The 18,182-nt window shown below is 41.3% G+C and overlaps 1 protein-coding gene across 8 annotated transcripts in view; it reads right to left on the bottom strand.

The window, feature by feature from the left end:
• Window positions 1-18,182, bottom strand: part of LOC139164552 (carboxyl-terminal PDZ ligand of neuronal nitric oxide synthase protein-like) — a 230,310-nt gene that overhangs the window by 168,287 nt on the left and 43,841 nt on the right. For all 8 annotated transcript variants that reach the window (XR_011558634.1, XM_070746840.1, XM_070746843.1 and 5 more), the window contains exon 2: window positions 8,273-8,344. Coding sequence is in view for 7 of the 8 variants with exons in the window: in XM_070746840.1 (XP_070602941.1) it covers window positions 8,273-8,344 (72 nt within the window). In the remaining variant the exon portion in view is untranslated. The remainder of the gene's footprint in view (window positions 1-8,272; window positions 8,345-18,182) is intronic.

Genomic DNA, 18,182 nt, shown 5'->3' with positions numbered 1-18,182 from the left:
TTTTTCTTCTATATCGATTTGTTTTTTTCCCTTTTCATCTTCCAATTGTTGGATATATTTCTTCTCTTTCTGTTTTTTAATTTTATAGGCAAGCCACCTTCCCGGTTTGTTTGCATGTTCGAAGTAATTTTGTTTTACACTTTTGATTTTTTGGGCTATTTCTTCCTGTGCTATCAAGTTTATCTTATGTTTAATTACATCTCTTTTTTCTTTTAGTTCGATTTTTTTTGGATCTTTTATCCATTCGGCTTCTATTTGTTCTAATTCTTTTTGATTTTCTCTCATCTCCCTATTTTTATCCTTATTTTTTTTACTAGTGTATGCAATGGTTATCCCCCTTATATAGGCTTTGGTTGTGTCCCATATGTTTTGTATGGTTGTGTCTTCATTCCAATTTTTTTCTAGAAAGATATCTAATTCTTTTTTTGAAAATTCTTTGTATTTATTTTCTTGTATAATTTTTGTATTCATTGTCCATCTATTTTTTTTGGTTTGGTTTCCTCTAATTATAATACTTACTGGGTTGTGGTCTGCCCAAAAGTTGGGTTCTATTTCTGCTGATATTATCTCTTGTTGTAATTCTATATTTGTCCATATCATGTCCAATCTGGACCATGAGTCATGTGGGTGTGAATAATAAGTATACTTACATTCATCTCTGTGTCTTTCCCTCCACGTGTCTTTTAGTTTAAATTCCTCTATAATATCTTTGAGTTTTTCTGGTATTGTTTTTTTCTTTTTACTCTTTTCTTTACCTTTATAGTCTTTGTCGTAATCTATTATTATATTGAAGTCCCCAATCACACAGATGTTTCCTTTTTCAATTTTTATTATTTTTTGGTACAACGTTTTATAAAAAGATTTTTGGTCTTTGTTGGGAGCATAAATCACAATTAAATTTGTTTTTTTTTTTATTAATTTCAATTTCTGTTATAAGTATTCTACCCTCTTCATCACTGTCAATTACTTTTGGATTTAACCAGCTTTTAATATATAGTGCAATTCCCCTTTTTTTTTCGTTTGCAAGTGATGTGAATAGTTTCCCTAGTTTCGGGTGTTCCAATACTTTCTTATCCTTTTTCCTTACATGAACTTCCTGAAGGCATATTACGTCTAAATTTTGTTTTATTAATTTTGTAAATGTTTGTCCTCTTTTTTGAGGAGAGTTCATTCCGTTTATATTCACCGAAAATAATTTAATTTCCTTATTCATTCTTCGTCAACTATCTTGCCCTTTTGCTGCTTCTAAGCTCTCTGTAATTTTCTGTTTTCTCCCCTTTCCCCTTGCTTATCTTGTCTGTTCTCTCTTCCTCTATCTCTCCCTCCTCTTGGCTTGTTGTCTCCAGTTCTGTGCTGCTTTCCCCTTCTTTTTTCAGGTGTTCTAGAATAAATTTATCTGCTTGTTCTAGTGTTTCTATATTTATTTTCTTCCCCTTCCACGTTACCATCACCCCCTCTGGCACTAGCCATCTAAATTGTATCTCGTTTTTTACTAATTTGTTTGTAAAGTAGTGGTAATCCCTCCTTCGTTCCCTAATTCTTTTAGGTATTTGTTTTAACACAATTATGTCTTTCCCTTTGTACGTTAAGACCCCTCTGGTGTTCCTGTATATCTCGTCTCTCAGGTTTTTTTTTGTAAATCTAAGGTGGACCTCTCTGGGGAGTTGGTGGCGACGTGCGTAATTGGTTTGCACTCGGTATACCTCGTCTACGTGGTTAATTAGTTCACTATCATTTATTTTTAACTCTTCCGCAAAGAGTTCAACTACAGTCGCAAACAGGTTCTCCCCTTTTTCTTCGGGTATATTTTGTAGCCTGAGATAGAATGAGGCTTTTTCGAATTCTAATTGGGCAATGGCCCCTTCTAAATCTTTATTTACCCTCCTAAGGTCTTCTTCGTTTTTAGTTAATCTCAACTTGTTCGCTTCTGTTGTCTCTTCCACTTGTTGAATTTTAATTTCCTGTCTGTCTACTGCTTCCTTAACATCTTCTATTATACTGTTAAATTTGGCAAAGTTTTCATTTACTTCCTCAAATTTTTTTTGTGTCTCTTGGTGGTTTTTAATTATAGTTTCTTGGGTTTGATTAGCGGATTCCTGTTGTTTTATCATAAATTCTTGAATTTTGTCTAGGGAATTTTGTAAGCTTTGAAGCGAGGGTGCCTGATCCTTAATTTCTCCTGTAACTATATCGGAAGTTGAAGAGGATTTCTGCACAGCTGGTGATAGTAGGGTTAAATTACCCCTTCTCATTGACTTGGTTAATGTCTGTTGAGTTGCCATTTGTAATAAGTTTTAACCTTCTAATAATTAAATCAATATCTAATCAATCTATTCTATATCTAATCAATTAGTCAAATTACTCTTTAACAATTAATTCAGTATATAACCAGTCGAACCAATCAATTTATACAACTTATTTTTCAGAAAAGAGAAAGGGTAGAATTAATGCTTTCAATTATTATCGGTGTTTCAATATTTAAACAGTATTTAATCTAACTTAGCTTATTCTTTTCAGACTTATGCTTGATATTCTAACTTATATCTTAATATTTAATATTTAATCCTTAATATCTAATATCTTAATATCTAATAATATCTAATACTTAATGCTATAGTATTTAATACTTAATACTTAATCAATATTCAATATACAATATATAATACACAGTTAATTAATTAATGGTTAAGAGATCAACAGTTGAGTAGTTAAGTAGTTAAATAATAGTTGAATAAATCCTTATAAATATTATATATGAACAATTTTTAAGAGTAGAGGTAGAGGTTTAAATAATAATAATATAGTTATAGCTTTGGCAAGTCCTTACATCAATTAATCACTTAATTAATTTGTTAGTTGATTAGTTAATTACATTTATTAGTATTATTAGTTAATAACAGCAATTACTTTGATTTCATCTAGTTAGATTTCATCTAATTGTATTCCTGTCCAGTCTAGTTTCTGTCCTTTATTTTCCTCTAATTTTATATATTGTCCAGTATACGTTTCTTGATCCTAATATTGGCTTTAGTCCAGATTATTGCAAAAGTAAGTGAATTTAGCAGTCCCACATTCAATATTCACAGTTTAGTAGATTGTAGCTTAGTGTCTGGTAGTTTAATTTCGCGTAAATTCCTAATTTCCTATGGGAGGATCTGCTGTGATGACGTTGAGAAAAAAACCAGCCCAGTCAAGTTGATATCTATTTGAGTCTAATTCCTGTCTCTTTAAGGTTATACCTTCTTGTGTTTTATGGGATTTTAAGTCGTTGTGTAGTCCAAAGGCAAGCGCAAACCAGATAGACCAGATAGACCAAAAGAGCCAGCTAAACAAAACGAAGGGGCGTAGATCTCCACGATGTTATCTTGCTGTTTCTGCTTCCTGCTTTCGTAGCTCTATGTTTCCAGAAGGGGAGGGGGAGGCTTAAACACGTAAATGTAACGTCTCACACCGGGGGAGGTTTTTTTTTTTTTTTTTTTTAAATCCCCGCTTTCGCTGCTCTTATTCCACCTGGTGTTCCTGGTATTCCAAATGTTCGTGAAATAAAATCATATCATCCCCCGGTTATATCCGTCTTTAGTTCCCGATTTTTAGTTCCTGATTTTTCAATCTGTCTCCGTTCCGTCTCCGCCCCTCGACCCAGCTCTCCTGTCACACACCCGATTCTCCTGTCACCGCACGCTGTCTCTTGCTTCTCCTGTCGCTCAACCTTTTAATCGCCGCTTCTTTCGATTTGAGCTTTTCTATATTTACTTCTTATTTACACTACTATTGTATACTATGTATATTATACATACATCACACTAGTATCTCACTAGTATCTCACTACAACTATCTCAATCACAATAACTCACAAGAACCAACAGATCAATACAGCAATACAGCAGCTTCAGAGCACACTTCACACAGAGCAGGATCAGGAATCAGAGAGAGAGCGCAAGAGAAAGAGCAGAGAGCTCTTGCATAGTTAAATACTTTTTACAGAATTGCTAGGTTGCTGCATGCTCGACTGCCTCAGAATGACTCAGCATTCTCAACATAGGCCTTCCTTTTGCATTAAGATATTACCTCAGGATTTTTAATTCCTTACAGGAAAGGGCATGGGTTTGGGCATGCACATATGTGCTAGCACACACACAGAGAACCTTTTGGCACATGAGCCAAAAAAGGTTCATCACCACTGACTAGGGAGTTCATTTTGCCTAGGGCTGATCTTTTGTTACTGTTATACCACTGATTAGTCAAATGTTAGGTAGTGGGGAGAATGCCCTGTGCCAGAGCTGCTATTAGCACGGTAAAGATACAACCATAACTATCCCTTCCCTGCCAATCGAAGTGGTTTAAATAAGTCCCCGCTCAGCAATTACATCTCTTCATCGACTCCTCCCACTCCCAGTTTGTCAAATGTTAATTGACCTTTACAAGCCATGTAGGAATAACCAGTGTGGCTCTCACTTTCCAAGGATAACTGTAATGTGCTTCCAGATTTTCAAGAAGTATTTTCTGACTGAGATGAAAGCAAGTTTCATCTGTCTGTCTGTCTGTCTGTCTGTCTGTCTGTATCTCTCTCTGTGTGTGTGTGTGTATGTGCGTGTGCATGCATGCATATGTACCTATCCAAAGAGCAAGAGCGATATGCCCACTGACAAGACATGAATTCTCTAAGGCAGTGATGGCAAACCTTTTAGAGACCGAGTGCCCAAACTGCAACCCCAAACCCACTTATTAATCACAAAATGCCAACGCAGAAATTTAACCTAAATAATGATACTTAAAATAATGATAAACAATACAGAGTTCAGCTAATTGTCCTAAGAAAAATGTGATAAATGCACTTTTATGCCCCCCTTTTTTCTGCTTTTGAAATAGTATGTTTAAGCAACAATACAAAAGAAAAACTTTCATAATATCCTTTCTCTTTCTCTCCCTGTTTCTCTCTTTCCCCCTCTCTCTCTCCCACCCTCTTTCCCCTCTTTTTCTACCTCCCCCACTCTTTCCTTCCCTCTCTGTCTCTCTTTCCCTCCCCCCACTCTTTATGTCTCTCCCCCCTTTCTCTCTTTCCCTCCCTCTATCTGTTTCTCTCTCTCTTCCTTTCCTTCCCACTCTCTATGTCTACCTGTCTTTCTCTCTCTCTCTTTCCCTCCCTCACTTTTTCTTTCCCTCTTTCCCTCTTTCTCTTTCCTCCTTCACTTTCTCTCTTTTTCCCTTCCTCTCTTTCCCTCTCTCCTTCCCCCCTGTAGGTAGTGGGAAGGAATCCTTGAAATGGTGCTGAGTGGTAGGATTCTGACTTCCAGAGGTTGACAAGCCCAGGAACAGTGCAATCAAAGCCTAGCAGGCCATTGGGGACATGGGGCATCCCAACAGGCAGTTCTGCACAAAAAGCAACTGGGAGGCGAGAGTGAGCCTACACCAATGTAGGGTTGCATTGTGGCTGTGCATCATAATGTACTCCAGGAGGAGGAGGATCCCCATTTTCTCTATTGTGAAGTGTGCTAAATTTCATTGTGCTACACAAGGAGCAAGTCATAGAAGCAGCAACAGCAAAAACATTGTCACAAAGGTGGAATGCTGTTTCGCACATTTTTTTTGTCCTGAAAATGATAGCAAGAAACACAATGGAGCTGGGCTGGGGCGACAGCGTACATGTCCACAGAGAGGGCTCTGCGTGCCACCTGTGACACACGTGTCATAGGTTCACCACCAGGGCTCTAAAGCATTAAAAACTGATCCCACCAGCAATGTTCCCACTATTTTTTTTCCGGTGTGGGCGGAAAAGTATAGTGTCTGAGCAGCAGTCCCCTTGGGACTGGGCGGCATAGAAGTATAAATAAATAGGTAGGTAGGTAGGTAGGTAGATAGATAGATGAATCCCTTCTTTTTTATTAAAAGAAATTAATAATAAAACAAAACCAAAATCTATTACTATTAAAACTAAAACAACCAGAAAAATCAAAAACATAACTATTAATAAAAACAGGTGAGGGCTGGTTTTTTTTTCTCTGTTATTATTTAAGTGCTTTTACCATATGCTTTAAATCAAGAGTCACTTCTCTCTCTGATTCTCTCTCTTTCCTGTCATTCACTACCTCAATCATTTTCTCATTTCTCTTTTTTTCTCCCCTTTTTTCTATCATTTCTCTCTCTCTTCCTTCCACTCTTCTCTCTCTTGCTTTCTTCCTCTCTCTCACTCTCTTCCTTCCTCTCTCCTCTCTCTCTCTTGCTTTCTTGCTCTCTCTCTCTTCCTTCCTTCCTTTCTTCTCTCTCTCTCTCTTGCTTTCTTTCTCTTTCTCTCTCTCCCCCCTCTTGTTCTCTCTCTTTTTCTCACTTTCTCTCTCCCTCTCTCCTTTCTATCTCGCTCTGTCTGTTGCTCTCTCTCTCTCTCTCTGGTTTTCTTTCTCTCTCTGGTTTTCTTTCTTTCTCTCACACACTTTCTCTTGTTTTCTCTCTCTTGCTATCTCTCTTTCTCCCTCCTTTCTCTTTCTCCCTCCTTTCTCTCTCTCTCTCTCATTTTCTCTCTATCTTGCTCTGTCTGTTGCTCTCTCTCTCTCTCTCTCTCTTGTTCTCTCTTTCTCTCTCTTCCTTTCTTCTCTGCGGAGGCCAGCGAAGGTTTTTCTTAGTTTGAATGTTCTGGTAGGCTGGCAGGGGGATGGAGAGTGCACGCACACACGCGCCCGACATTCAAACTAACCTTCGCCGGCCTCCACTGTGAGAAGAATGCCTGCCCCGCCTCTCCTGCAGCCCCTTTGCTGACAGCCGGGATGAAAGCGCTCTCAGCAAAGGGACTGCAAGAAGGGCGGGGCGGGCATTCCAAAAGCGCTTGGAGCAGCTTGCGGCTGGATCAGGAGAACGAGAAGCCACAGCCGCCAACGCTGCTGCAGCCACCGCAGAAGGAGGAGCCATGCTCCAAGGCGGGAAGTGGAGGAGTAGAAAGGGGGCAGATCGGGCAGGGGCAGCATCAAGAAGCCAGGGGCGAGGGATGGGGGCACTGGGGGGGCGGGGGCAGCCGCGGCTCCTTGCGTGACCTTGGAAAAGGGTGCGCGGGGGGGGTACATTGCCCACCAGTATTAATTCACCACATTAGATTTTCCACCCATGTGGAAACAGCTAGTTTTTGAAGAATTTACAGGATGAAGAATATTCAGAATGCAATGGTAATAATGTAGATAGCCAGTATTTAATTGAAAAGTGCACTCATCTATGTCATCAGGCATGTGGTAATTGATTTATCCCTTGGCTGGTAAGATTTATGTATGGGTTATGACTGAGTAGTATTGTCTGTTTTTTAATGATAGGGGTTTTTAGCTATAGTTTTAATTATTAGATTTGTTGTATATTGTTTATTGTTGCTGTGAGCCGCCCCGAGTCTTCGGAGAGGGTCGGCATACAAATCTAATAAATTACAGTGATCCCCCGATCATTGCGAGGGTTCCGTTCCAGGACCCCCCGCAATGATCGGTTTTTCGCGAAGTAGCGCTGCGGAAGTAAAAACACCATCTGCGCATGCGCAGATGGTGTTTTTACTTCCGCAGCGCTAGCGAGGAGCCGAAGATTGGGGTTCCTGGGAAGGGGACTCAGCTGGGAAGCGGCGAGAATGAATGGCGTGGGTGGGCGAAGGGCGGGCTGGCGCGCGGGCAGGCAGGCGGCGGACAAGCCGTTCGCTCGCGCCGTTCATTCTCGCCGCTTCCCAGCTGAGTCCTGAAGCCAATTCGCTTCAGGACTCAGCTGGGAAGCGGCGAGAATGAACGGCGTGGGCGGGCGAAGGGCGGGCGGGCGAAGGGCAGGCAGGCGGCGGACAAGCAGTTCGCTCGCACCGTTCATTCTCGCCGCTTCCCAGCTGAGTCCTGAAGCCAATTCGCTTCAGGACTCAGCTGGGAAGCGGCGAGAATGAACGGCGTGGGCGGGCGAAGGGCGGGCGAGCGGCAGCGAGGAGTTTGCGTGGGCGGTGGGGAAACTCCTCGCTGATGCCCGCCGCTCGCCCTCCCGCCAGCAAGAGGGGGAAGACCTAGGGAAGCCGCCCAGCAGCTGATCTGCCCGGCGCCATCTACGCATGCGTGCCCATAGAAAAAAGGGCGCGCATGCGCAGATGGTGTTTTTACTTCCGGGTTGCAAAATCGCCATATAGCCGTTTCGCAATGATCGGGATCGCAATACCCGGGGGATCACTGTACTATTATTATTTGAATGACTGAGATAGCAAATAGGGTAACCCAATCTCTCTTTGAGATGTTTCAAAGATCCATAAACAAGCTGGAATAATATTGCAGTCACTTACCCGGATGCGTCTCATAGCAGTCACAATCTCTACCCTGCTGTTTGGGCGAGGTACATCTAAGCTGCCAATATACTAGAGGACGAGAAAGAATAGAAGGGTTAGAGCAGAATATCAGAGTACCAAAGTATTTTAAACAGGTCTGGATGGCTAAAATTTATTTGGCAAGAAAATATTTATTGCTACTCCTTTCTGTACAGGAAATACATAAACCAGTTTTCTCCAACCTAGTATCCTCCAGACACATGCACGTGTAGAGTGAAGGTGGGGAGAAGAGGGTGCATGCTGTAAAACTTGCAAGTTGTATAATTGTACCTGAAATCTGAATACAAGTATACAAGGATAGGGTTTGTACAGTGATACAACAACGCACAGGTGGCTTGCTCTGGACACCGGTACCTCACCACTGTATTTACATTCTCATTGTATCTGCAAAGAGACAAGCCGCCCCGAGTCTGCGGAGAGGGGCGGCATATAAATCCAATAAATCTAATTTAATCAAGTTGAGGTGGGAGAGGGATACCTATTTATTGAATAAGCTATAACATATATTTAGAATAATAAAAAATAGAAGGTGCCTTTGAGATGTTCTAGTCCAATCCCGTGCCCAAAGCAGGTGTTCCATACCATTTTTGACAAATGGTTATCCAATCTTTTTTTGGAAACCATCAGCACCAAAACTCTGAGAGGCAAACTGTTTCACCACCAGGAAATCCTCCTCCTATTTTCAGGTACGATGGAAAATAAATCGATGCTGTGACAGCCCTTCAGGGAGACTGCTATCATGTCTTCCTTTCATTAAGCTAAGCATATCTAGTTCCTTTCACCGTTCTTCATACAATTTCATCTCCAGAGCCCTTATCATTCTTTGTGGCTCTTCTCTGCATTCTCTAGGCTCTTAGCATATTTTTTTATTTTGTGATATCCAAAACTGGAGGTAGTATTCCAAATATGGACTCACTAGTACAATATGGAGCAGTGCTATCACTTCTTTAATCTTGACAGAATTCCTCAAATTGATTCAGCCTCAAATTGCATTGACTTTTTTGGCAGTTCAACATATCCTGAAGATGAAACTCAAATACTTTGGCCACCTAATGAGAATAGGCGTTGATTGCTCACCTGAACGCCTCTTCTCGTACGCTGAGTGGGTACAGCAGTCACGTGGGTTGCTTGCTGTCCAATCTTTAAAAAGATTGCTGGATCTACTCTCTTAATTAGGAAAAACAGGAAGGTATAACCATAGTTAGAAAGGAACCTGCAGAGGGAAGTGACTGCTGTACCCGCTCAGCATACGAGAAGAGGCATGCAGGTAAGCAATCAATGCCTATTCTCCGTACTGAAAGAGTGGGTGCGGCAGTCATGTGGGACATACCCAATAGATGTGTCCCTAGGGAGGGATTAGTTGGCTATCATGAGAGATAATGGATTGGAGGACTCTTCTGCCAAAGGCAGCATCTGCTGAAACATAAGAGTCAATTTTATAATGCCTTATGAAGGAATTTGGTGAGGCCCAAGTGGCCACTTTGCAGACTTCTTCCAAAGGGGCTTCAGTTGCCCATGCAGCTGACGGGGCTGCACTTCTTGTAGAATATGCCGTGATACCTCTTGGTACGCTGAGGGAAGCTGACTTGTATGCTTTCGAGATTGCCCCTCGAATACAACGGCCTAATACATTTGGTGACGCCTTGGTCCCCAGGGATCTGGGGTGGTAGGCTATGAATAAGACTTCAGACCTACGAAAAGGTCTGGTTCGTTGGATATAAATCTGCAGAGCTCTGGTGAGATCTAGTGTGTGCCATCTGATGGAGATATGGTGGTTCTGGTTGGAGCAGAAGGAAGGCAGTATAATGTCCTGGGATCTGTGGAACATGGAGCTGACCAGATGGAGAACTACTTTGTCTGTATGAAACTGGCATAAGTCTTGCTGGATGGAAAGGGCCGCCAGTTCTGAGATGCGTCAGGCAGACGTAATCGCAATGAGAAAGGCTACCTTGTAAGATAGGTACCTGAAGGACAATGACATTAAGGGTTCGTATGGAGCTTGAGTAAGGGAATGCAGAACCCAAGGTAGGTCCAAGGAAAGATATATATGGACAGTAGGAGGCCTGAGGTTTGAGATGCCTCTTAGCAGTTCTTATATTTGAGGAAAAGAACGAAGTGGTTGTCTGCGAGGTCCTGCCAGGACTGAAGATAAGGCTGCTAGATGACGCTGAATGGTGTTGACTGAGAGGCCTTGATGAAAACCTTTCATGAGGAAGGATACAATTCTGTGAATGGGAATGCACAGGGGGGAGAGATCTTCCTGCGTGCACCACTGGTGAAATTTAGACCAGGTATGGTTGTAGATCCTGTTGGTGGAAATTCTTCTGGATTTGAGGATCACTTCTACGGCGTCTGGATCATAACCTCGAAGGTCTAGGTCACACCAGATAACAGCCAAGCGGTAAGGTGGAACCACTCCGGGTCTGGATGGTGAGAGACCCCCTGCTGCAACATATCCTCCAAAAGGGGAAGTCGCCAGGGGGCCTAGATGGATAGCTGCTGTAGGTCTGCGAACCAGGGACAGCGAGGCCAGTGAGGGGATATCACAATCACCTGGGCCTCCTCGAGAATTATCTTGTGGATTACATCTGGAAGAATTGGTATTGGGGGAAATGCGTACAGCAGGGCCCGAGGCCAAGAAGTTCTGAGTGCATTTGCTGCCTCCGCTCCCGGGGATGGGAACCTGGAAAAGAACCGAGGGAGTTGAGCATTGGTCACGGTCGCAAACAGTTCTAGCGATGGGTGACCAAATTTGAGGCAGATCTGGTGGAATAAATCCGGGTGGAGATTCCACTCTCCTGGATCCAGAATTGACCGGGAGAGCCAGTCCATCTGCACGTTGAGGACTCCCAAAATGTGGTCAGCTGATAAGGACTGCAGATGTTTCTCCACCCAGAGACCCAGTTTCAGGGCTTCCTGCATCAGGGCCTTGGACCAGGTGCCCCCTTGTCTGCAGATATGGCTCTTTGAGGCCATATTGTCTGTTAAGACCAGAACATGCTGATTGGTGATGTGTGGTTTGAACTTCTTGAGGGCTAATGACACAGCTCTCAGTTCTAGCCAATTGATTGGTCTGGATGACTCCTCTGCTGACCATGTGCCTTGGGCTATCAGGGCAAGTGCATGGGCCCCCCAGCCCGCCAGACTGGCATCCGTGGCAATGTAAACTGGTCTGAAATCCTGAAGGGTGATCCTTTGTCCAGGACGGAGGAGGTCCACCAAGAGAGGGATCTCAGAATGATGGGAGGGATGGAAAAGAGGCGTGCCGAGTTGCTGTTTCCCAATCTCTGGAACGGCAACAGAAGCCATTGGAGTTCCCTGGTGTGGAGACATGCCCATGGAATAATGCCAATACAAGACAACATTTTTCCCAGTAGGGAAGACAGGGTAGTGATGGTGGTCCTTTTTTGTGATCTAACTTGAAAGGTAAATTCTTTGATGCTTATTTTCCTCTCAGTAGAAAGGAAAACCTGAGACAGGGTAGAATCTATGACTGTCCCCAGGTGTTGAATAGAAGTGGAAGGATGAAGCTGACTTTTTTTTATATTGATCCTGTAGGATAGACATGGAAAACTGGAGGTCTGAACGGATGCCCTCTTTAGAGGGACCGTGAATTCATATGTCATCCAAATAGCACAAAATATGAGAGGAAGTGGCCCGAATATGGGCCACCGGGGCGCCCAAGAGCTTGAGGGGCTGAGGACAGGCCAAATGGCATGACCCTATATTGATAATGCTTGCCCTGAAAGGCAAAGCGGAGGAATTGTCTGTGGGCCTTAACAATAGGGATGTGGAGATAAGCCTCCGTAAGGTCCAAGGAAGACATGAAGTCCCTGGGATGGATGGAAGGTAGGATGGATGACAGGGAATGCATCTTGAATTTTCTATACTTTATGTATTGGTTTAATCTTTAAGATCCAAGATGGCTCTCCACCCTCCAGAGGTCTTAGGAACCATGAAGAGGATGGAATAGAAGCCTAGGCCTGTTTGGGAGGAAGGCACTGGCTGGATAGCCCTAATAGACAAGAGATGCTGAATTGCTTCCTCCATTCTGAGATGAGAGGAGGAAGATCTAGGGGATGGGCAGGAAATGAAGTGTTTAGGAGGCATGGAGATAAACTCCAACTAAAGCCCTCATTCCACTGTGGAGATAACCCAGGGGTCCTTATAGGAACAGCGCCAGCTGGAAGCGAACAAGGCCAGGCGCCCCCCCAATGGGAAAAGGATGGTGGTTACTATCTGGACCTTTTAGAGACTCTTGAGGAGGAGGAGGAGCCACTCTGATAGCGAGACCCTCTGCCCTATGGGGTCCTATCTGATTGGGAATAAAAGCAAGAATTATACTGACCTGAGTTTCTTTGAAACGCGAACCCTTGATTTTGTTGGCGATTGGAGCACCACAAGGGCTGCTGTGTTTTAATAGCCTTCTTGGCAGTGGGCCCCAGGACTTTCTTTTTGTCAGCAGTCTCTGTAAGTAGAGAGTCTAAGAGGTCACCAAATAGAAGATTGCGCTTCAGAGGACCCATTGAATGCTGTCACCTCTGCCTCACACCCGCCTGCCAGGGGTGAATCCATAAGAGTCTTCTGGCTATTGTTGAGGCAGCTACTGATTTTGCTGCAAACCTTGATGATTGCAGGGTGGCATCTGCTACATACTGGGCTGCTGAAAATACCTTATTGAAGTCCTGTTGGTCTCGTAGATTGTCAGGGAGGATGTGCTGTTGAAGCTGCTGAAGCCACAAGAGGATGGCTCTGGAGAAAAAGGCTGCTGCTGCTGCACTTTTAATAGCCCAGGTATGCACTTCTTGAGCATTTGCTCCAAGCGTTTGTCTTCAGGCTTTAACACTTCCTCTACTTCACCAAGCATGGCTGCTGCAGAGTGGAGAATTTTCACCGGTTCATCTGCTCTGGGAAAAACAAGAAGATCTTCATAACATGGAGAAACCTTATATAATTTCTTGTCTTTGGAAGTGGGGTTAGATCCCAAAGTTGGGTGGTCCCACTGTTTCAGCAGAGCATCCTTGAACAGCTTATGCATGGGGATGACCTCAGTATCCTCTTGCTCCTGCTTGAAGAATGGTAGATTCTCTTCTTGAGGAGAGGTAGAAGAGTCAGCAGGTTTGTCTTGACCAGCAAAGCCTGTGGCTGCTCTTGTCTTGAATAGAAGGGACTTGAACAGTTGAAAAGGAAAGATGGTAGCAGGAGAGGGAATCTTGTTTTGGGATTCCTCATCCTCTGACAGGCCTTGGAAAGGGTGATCCCTGTCTTCTGCATCCTTGTCTTCTTCATTCTCATCCTGTGAGGAATCAGAGTCTGGTTCTTGGACTGGGACTCTGTAGGTTGAGAAGGAACTCACGGGCCTAGGAACACGTGGAGAGGGATGAGGTTGAGAGGGCACATTGATAGCCGAGAGCTTGGCATCTATGGCTTGAGATAAAGCAGAATACATAGTTTGGAGCTCTGGAGAAAGGTTAGTAATAGCAGGTAATAAAGGTAATACCCTAAAGGCCAAGTGGAGGGGCTCATCACTCCTATGGCCTTGTCTACTTCATCAGGGGTCACAGGATCAAACTCATCACATACAACGGGACTAAGACTAACCCCAGTCACCTTGCTTGACATTGCTCAATTGGAGTCCTGGTCTACCTGAATCGGAGTGATTTTGTCCATCAGAAACTGAACAAATTTCTTGGCTCTACCCTGCAAGGGATCTTCCGCTATATCCACATTAAGAAAAGAATGGGTGTTAAACAGGGCAGCCGGGTGAGAATCCGCAGATACAATAAGAGTGGAAAAATACAGGAAAACTACCGGGTTGGCGAGGAGGGGTGAAGCAGCTGTGAGGAGGATCTCTCCTCCCCGCGACTGTTCTTTCCTTCGATTTCTGAGATCATTCGGGGCACAGTTCGTTTGGAGGGCAACATGGGTAATGAGGGACCATCCAGGCACCGATTGGTAAAGGCATTTCACAATCGGTGTGAAGGACACCCTCTCTATCGGAGATCAAAGGCGTCTGTCAAGCTGTCACCAGCATGGCGGACCTGAAGCCCCAATGAGCCACCACAGAGGGAAGCAAGTGAGATAAACAGATTTTCTAAATCTTTAGACTATATTTGTACTGTTGCTGATAATCTCAAGAAGAACAAACTTGGCACAAGAAAATCGGACTTACTTTTTGTTTTTGAAGAAGTGCCCACCGCCCAATCGGAGATTTAAAAAAAAATCTCACATAAATCAGTAAAAGCGGCGACGGTGATAGGAGAGAAGTGATTGGTAATTAACTAAATTCGGAACCAAAATAGTCGAAGTGCGGATCTCAGTAGGGGAGTGGAGAATTTTCCCAATGATATTAACTTTGTGACTTTTTTGCTTTGAAAAAGCGATATTGATACATAATTGACATTCACTTTCGCTGGGGACTCATAAACCGGAAATTGGTCCGGGTGAACTGGAGATCAACGTGGGAACTTTCCCTGTCTTTCGCAGTGATTAGAAACTTCAGGATCCAAACGGCGGTGTATATCCACCCTACAGACGGAGAGACAGTGAGATTTGATGGGCAGCTGGTAAAGGAGAAGGAGAAGCAGAGAGCGGAGAGCGGAGAAAGCGGAATGACAGGAAGGGAGAGATCAGACAGAGAAAGAGACCCGATATACAGCTGACGAAGGAGCAGACGGAACGACACGAGGACGAATTTAAACCAAACCACGGAGGCTGGAAAGAAATACGGGATTAGTGTATAAGTGAATACTGTAGAAAGAAAGGATTTGCCCTCAGACCTGGTGAGACTCTGTCTTTGGATTTTGCGAGACTTTGCAGCATAGAGATTGTCACAGGAGAAGAAAAATACTTCAGAATAATTGGTAAGACTTACGAGGCAAAGAGAACAGTAAAAGAAGTGACAAGGAAGTTAAAACACCATTACAGCCGGTTATTAATCCGCAGGAGAAGATTTGGAACTTGATTATCAGTGGAGTAGAAAACATTAAGCAGTAAAGAAAGTATTATTTCATTTTACAAACATTGAATTAAGCTATAATTTTCCCCCTCTTTTCCCTCTTTCCTCAACTATATTTTTTGTACTAGTCTATTAGTCTTCTCTTTACTTAAATTAATACTTATAACATTTTTGAAAATATAAATATAGTGAACATAGAATTATTGGAATAATAAATTAGTGGTAAATATAGTAAATATAGGTAGATCTTAAGATTAAGTGTTTAGATAAAAATAGAAAATAGAAGTTTATATATTTTATTAGCTTACTACTGGATTAATTGTTTAGGTATTACATATTACATAGTTATAGATATATTGTTATAAAGTTAAGACCTTTAATTAATTTTTTTAATGACTCCTTATAATATAATAAATTTGATAGCATATTAAAAGAATTAACTGTTTATAACTTATATGTTATTTAGATATATTTAATATATATTTATAAATTTACATATTTACAAAGTAGTTATTAAGTGCTTTATATATTAACTATTAATTATTATAGAATTTTGTATTTATCAAAAATTTAAATTATTGTAAGAACTTTAATATTTGTAAGAACTGTAAGAGCAATCTTTAACTTGCATAAATACTTCCTATGTTTATATGGAATAGAATATACAACATCCTAGAAAAGCAAAACCAGATTATAAAAGAAATGGCTAACTACCAACCCAGTAACACCTGCAAATACAACCTCTCTAGCATCACAAAGACAAATAGATGATATGTTAAATCTATAGAAAGAAAAGGGAAAAGAGAGTTCCTCATTAATGCAAAATATGAATAAAACACTAACAGTTATGCAAGAGGCAATGCTGAAACTACAAGAACTCATTACAAATAACCATCTAGAGCTAAAACCAGATATTCTTAGGCTAGAAACTAGACTGGAAACAGCTCAACTGGAAACACAAAAAAATGAACAAAAAAATAATACAGGTGGAAGAGAAAATAGAACAGAGCGATAAAAAAATTGAACAAGTAGACCAAAAACTCAAAGACTCACATAAGGAACTCGAAAACTCGCTGATTCAACTGGAGTTAGAACGATCTTCTTATTTCTTAAGATTTCAAAATGTAATAGACACAGAAAACGAAAACTTAGGGGAGATCATGCTAACCATAATTTCAGGAATATTAGAAATTAGCCGGGAAGAGGTAGTAAATGAACTGGATGAAATATATAGAATTAACACTAATTACGCCCGAAGATATCGACTCCCGAGGGAAATTCATTTAAGATTTGCCAGAACGATTACGAAAGACAGAGTATATGCAGTATCGAAGGAAAATGACATACAAGGGTAAAGAACTAAATATACTAAAGCAAATTGCTATAAAGGTAAGAGAGCGAAGGAGAGAATATAAGACATTAGCCTCTGTTTTAAACAAAAAGGAAATTACATTTAGATGGATAAACCAGGAAGGGATGATGATAAACATTGAAGGTAGAAGAGTTAAAGTTGATTCTCTTGAAAAGGCACAAGAAATATACGAACAAATTGTTACTTCAGATATAGAGCTAGAGTGGGGAGAGACTAGAATCCAGTAAAGAAGAAGAAACAGAAACCGATAAACAAACAGGGGGAAAGATTGAGGAGGTAGGGGGAGAAAGAGGGAAAGAAGAGGGAGCTAAGACTAGATCCCAAACAGCAGCAGCAGCAGCAGACAAACAGAACTAAACAAACAAAGAAACCAAACAGAACTAAGAAGGAAAAACCCTTGCTCTTTCATTTTTATTTATATATTCTCTTTCTACCCATACATAGCTAAATCCTATCGGAAACCAAACTAATTTCAATAAATATAAACGGTCTTAACAATAATCATAAAAGAAGAAAGGTCTTCTCCAAACTCTTGAAGCTGAAAGCACAGATAATATGTTTACAAGAAGTACATATTAAATTGGCACATAAAAAATATTTAGAATATACAAAACTGGGAGAGTTATATACATCATTAGATGAAAAAGAAAAGAAAAGAGGAATGGCCACATATGTGAAAAAAGAATTAAAGCCAAGAGAGATAAAAACAGATCCAAAAGGAAAATATATTATGGTCAAAATAGAAATTAAAGGAGAGAAAATACTATTAGTAAACATATATGCACCAAACCAAGAACTGAAACAATTCTATTAAAAAATAGATGAAATATTACTTCAAATAAATCAAACAAATATTTGCATAATAGGAGACTATAATGGAATAGTGAACCATAACTTAGATTATAAAATAGAAACTAAAAGCAAAATAAAAAGAGCCACACTGCCAGTCACATTTGAGAAAATGACGGACGAATTAGACCTGGTAGATATGTGGAGATTAACACATCCAAATGAAAGACAATTTATGTACTATTCTGCTCCACACAACTCCTTTTCTAGGATAGATATGGTTTGGCTAAGTAAAAATATGCATAAAAAAATAAAAACAGTTGATATAGAACCAAATACTTGGGCTGACCACAATCTGGTAATAGTTACTTGGCAGGGGGAAAAGAAAGAATATAGAAGATGGTCATTAAATACAAATTTACTCCAAGATGAAAAATATACAGAAATGTTAAACAAAGAAATAAAATTATTTTTGGAAGAGTGGAAAAATACACATGTTTTGCCGCCCTTATGGCCACTAAATAAGCCCTAATATTTATTGGTTGGTTGGTTGGTTGGTTGGTTGGTTGGTTGATTGATTGGTTCCCAACCTTTTTTTGGTCATGCCTCACTTTACCATCTCTAAACTCCTGTTTCCCCCTACCCTATGACATATGATTCTTACTATTCAAAATGTGAGTTCCTATTCATGCAGAGGAAGCCTAAAAGGCCATTAACTTGGTTTAAACAAGATTCCAATTACCCCCATT

Source organism: Erythrolamprus reginae, chromosome 3, assembly GCF_031021105.1.
Source record: "Erythrolamprus reginae isolate rEryReg1 chromosome 3, rEryReg1.hap1, whole genome shotgun sequence".
Taxonomy (NCBI): domain Eukaryota; kingdom Metazoa; phylum Chordata; class Lepidosauria; order Squamata; family Dipsadidae; genus Erythrolamprus; species Erythrolamprus reginae.
This window is presented reverse-complemented; position numbering and strand designations above follow the sequence as displayed.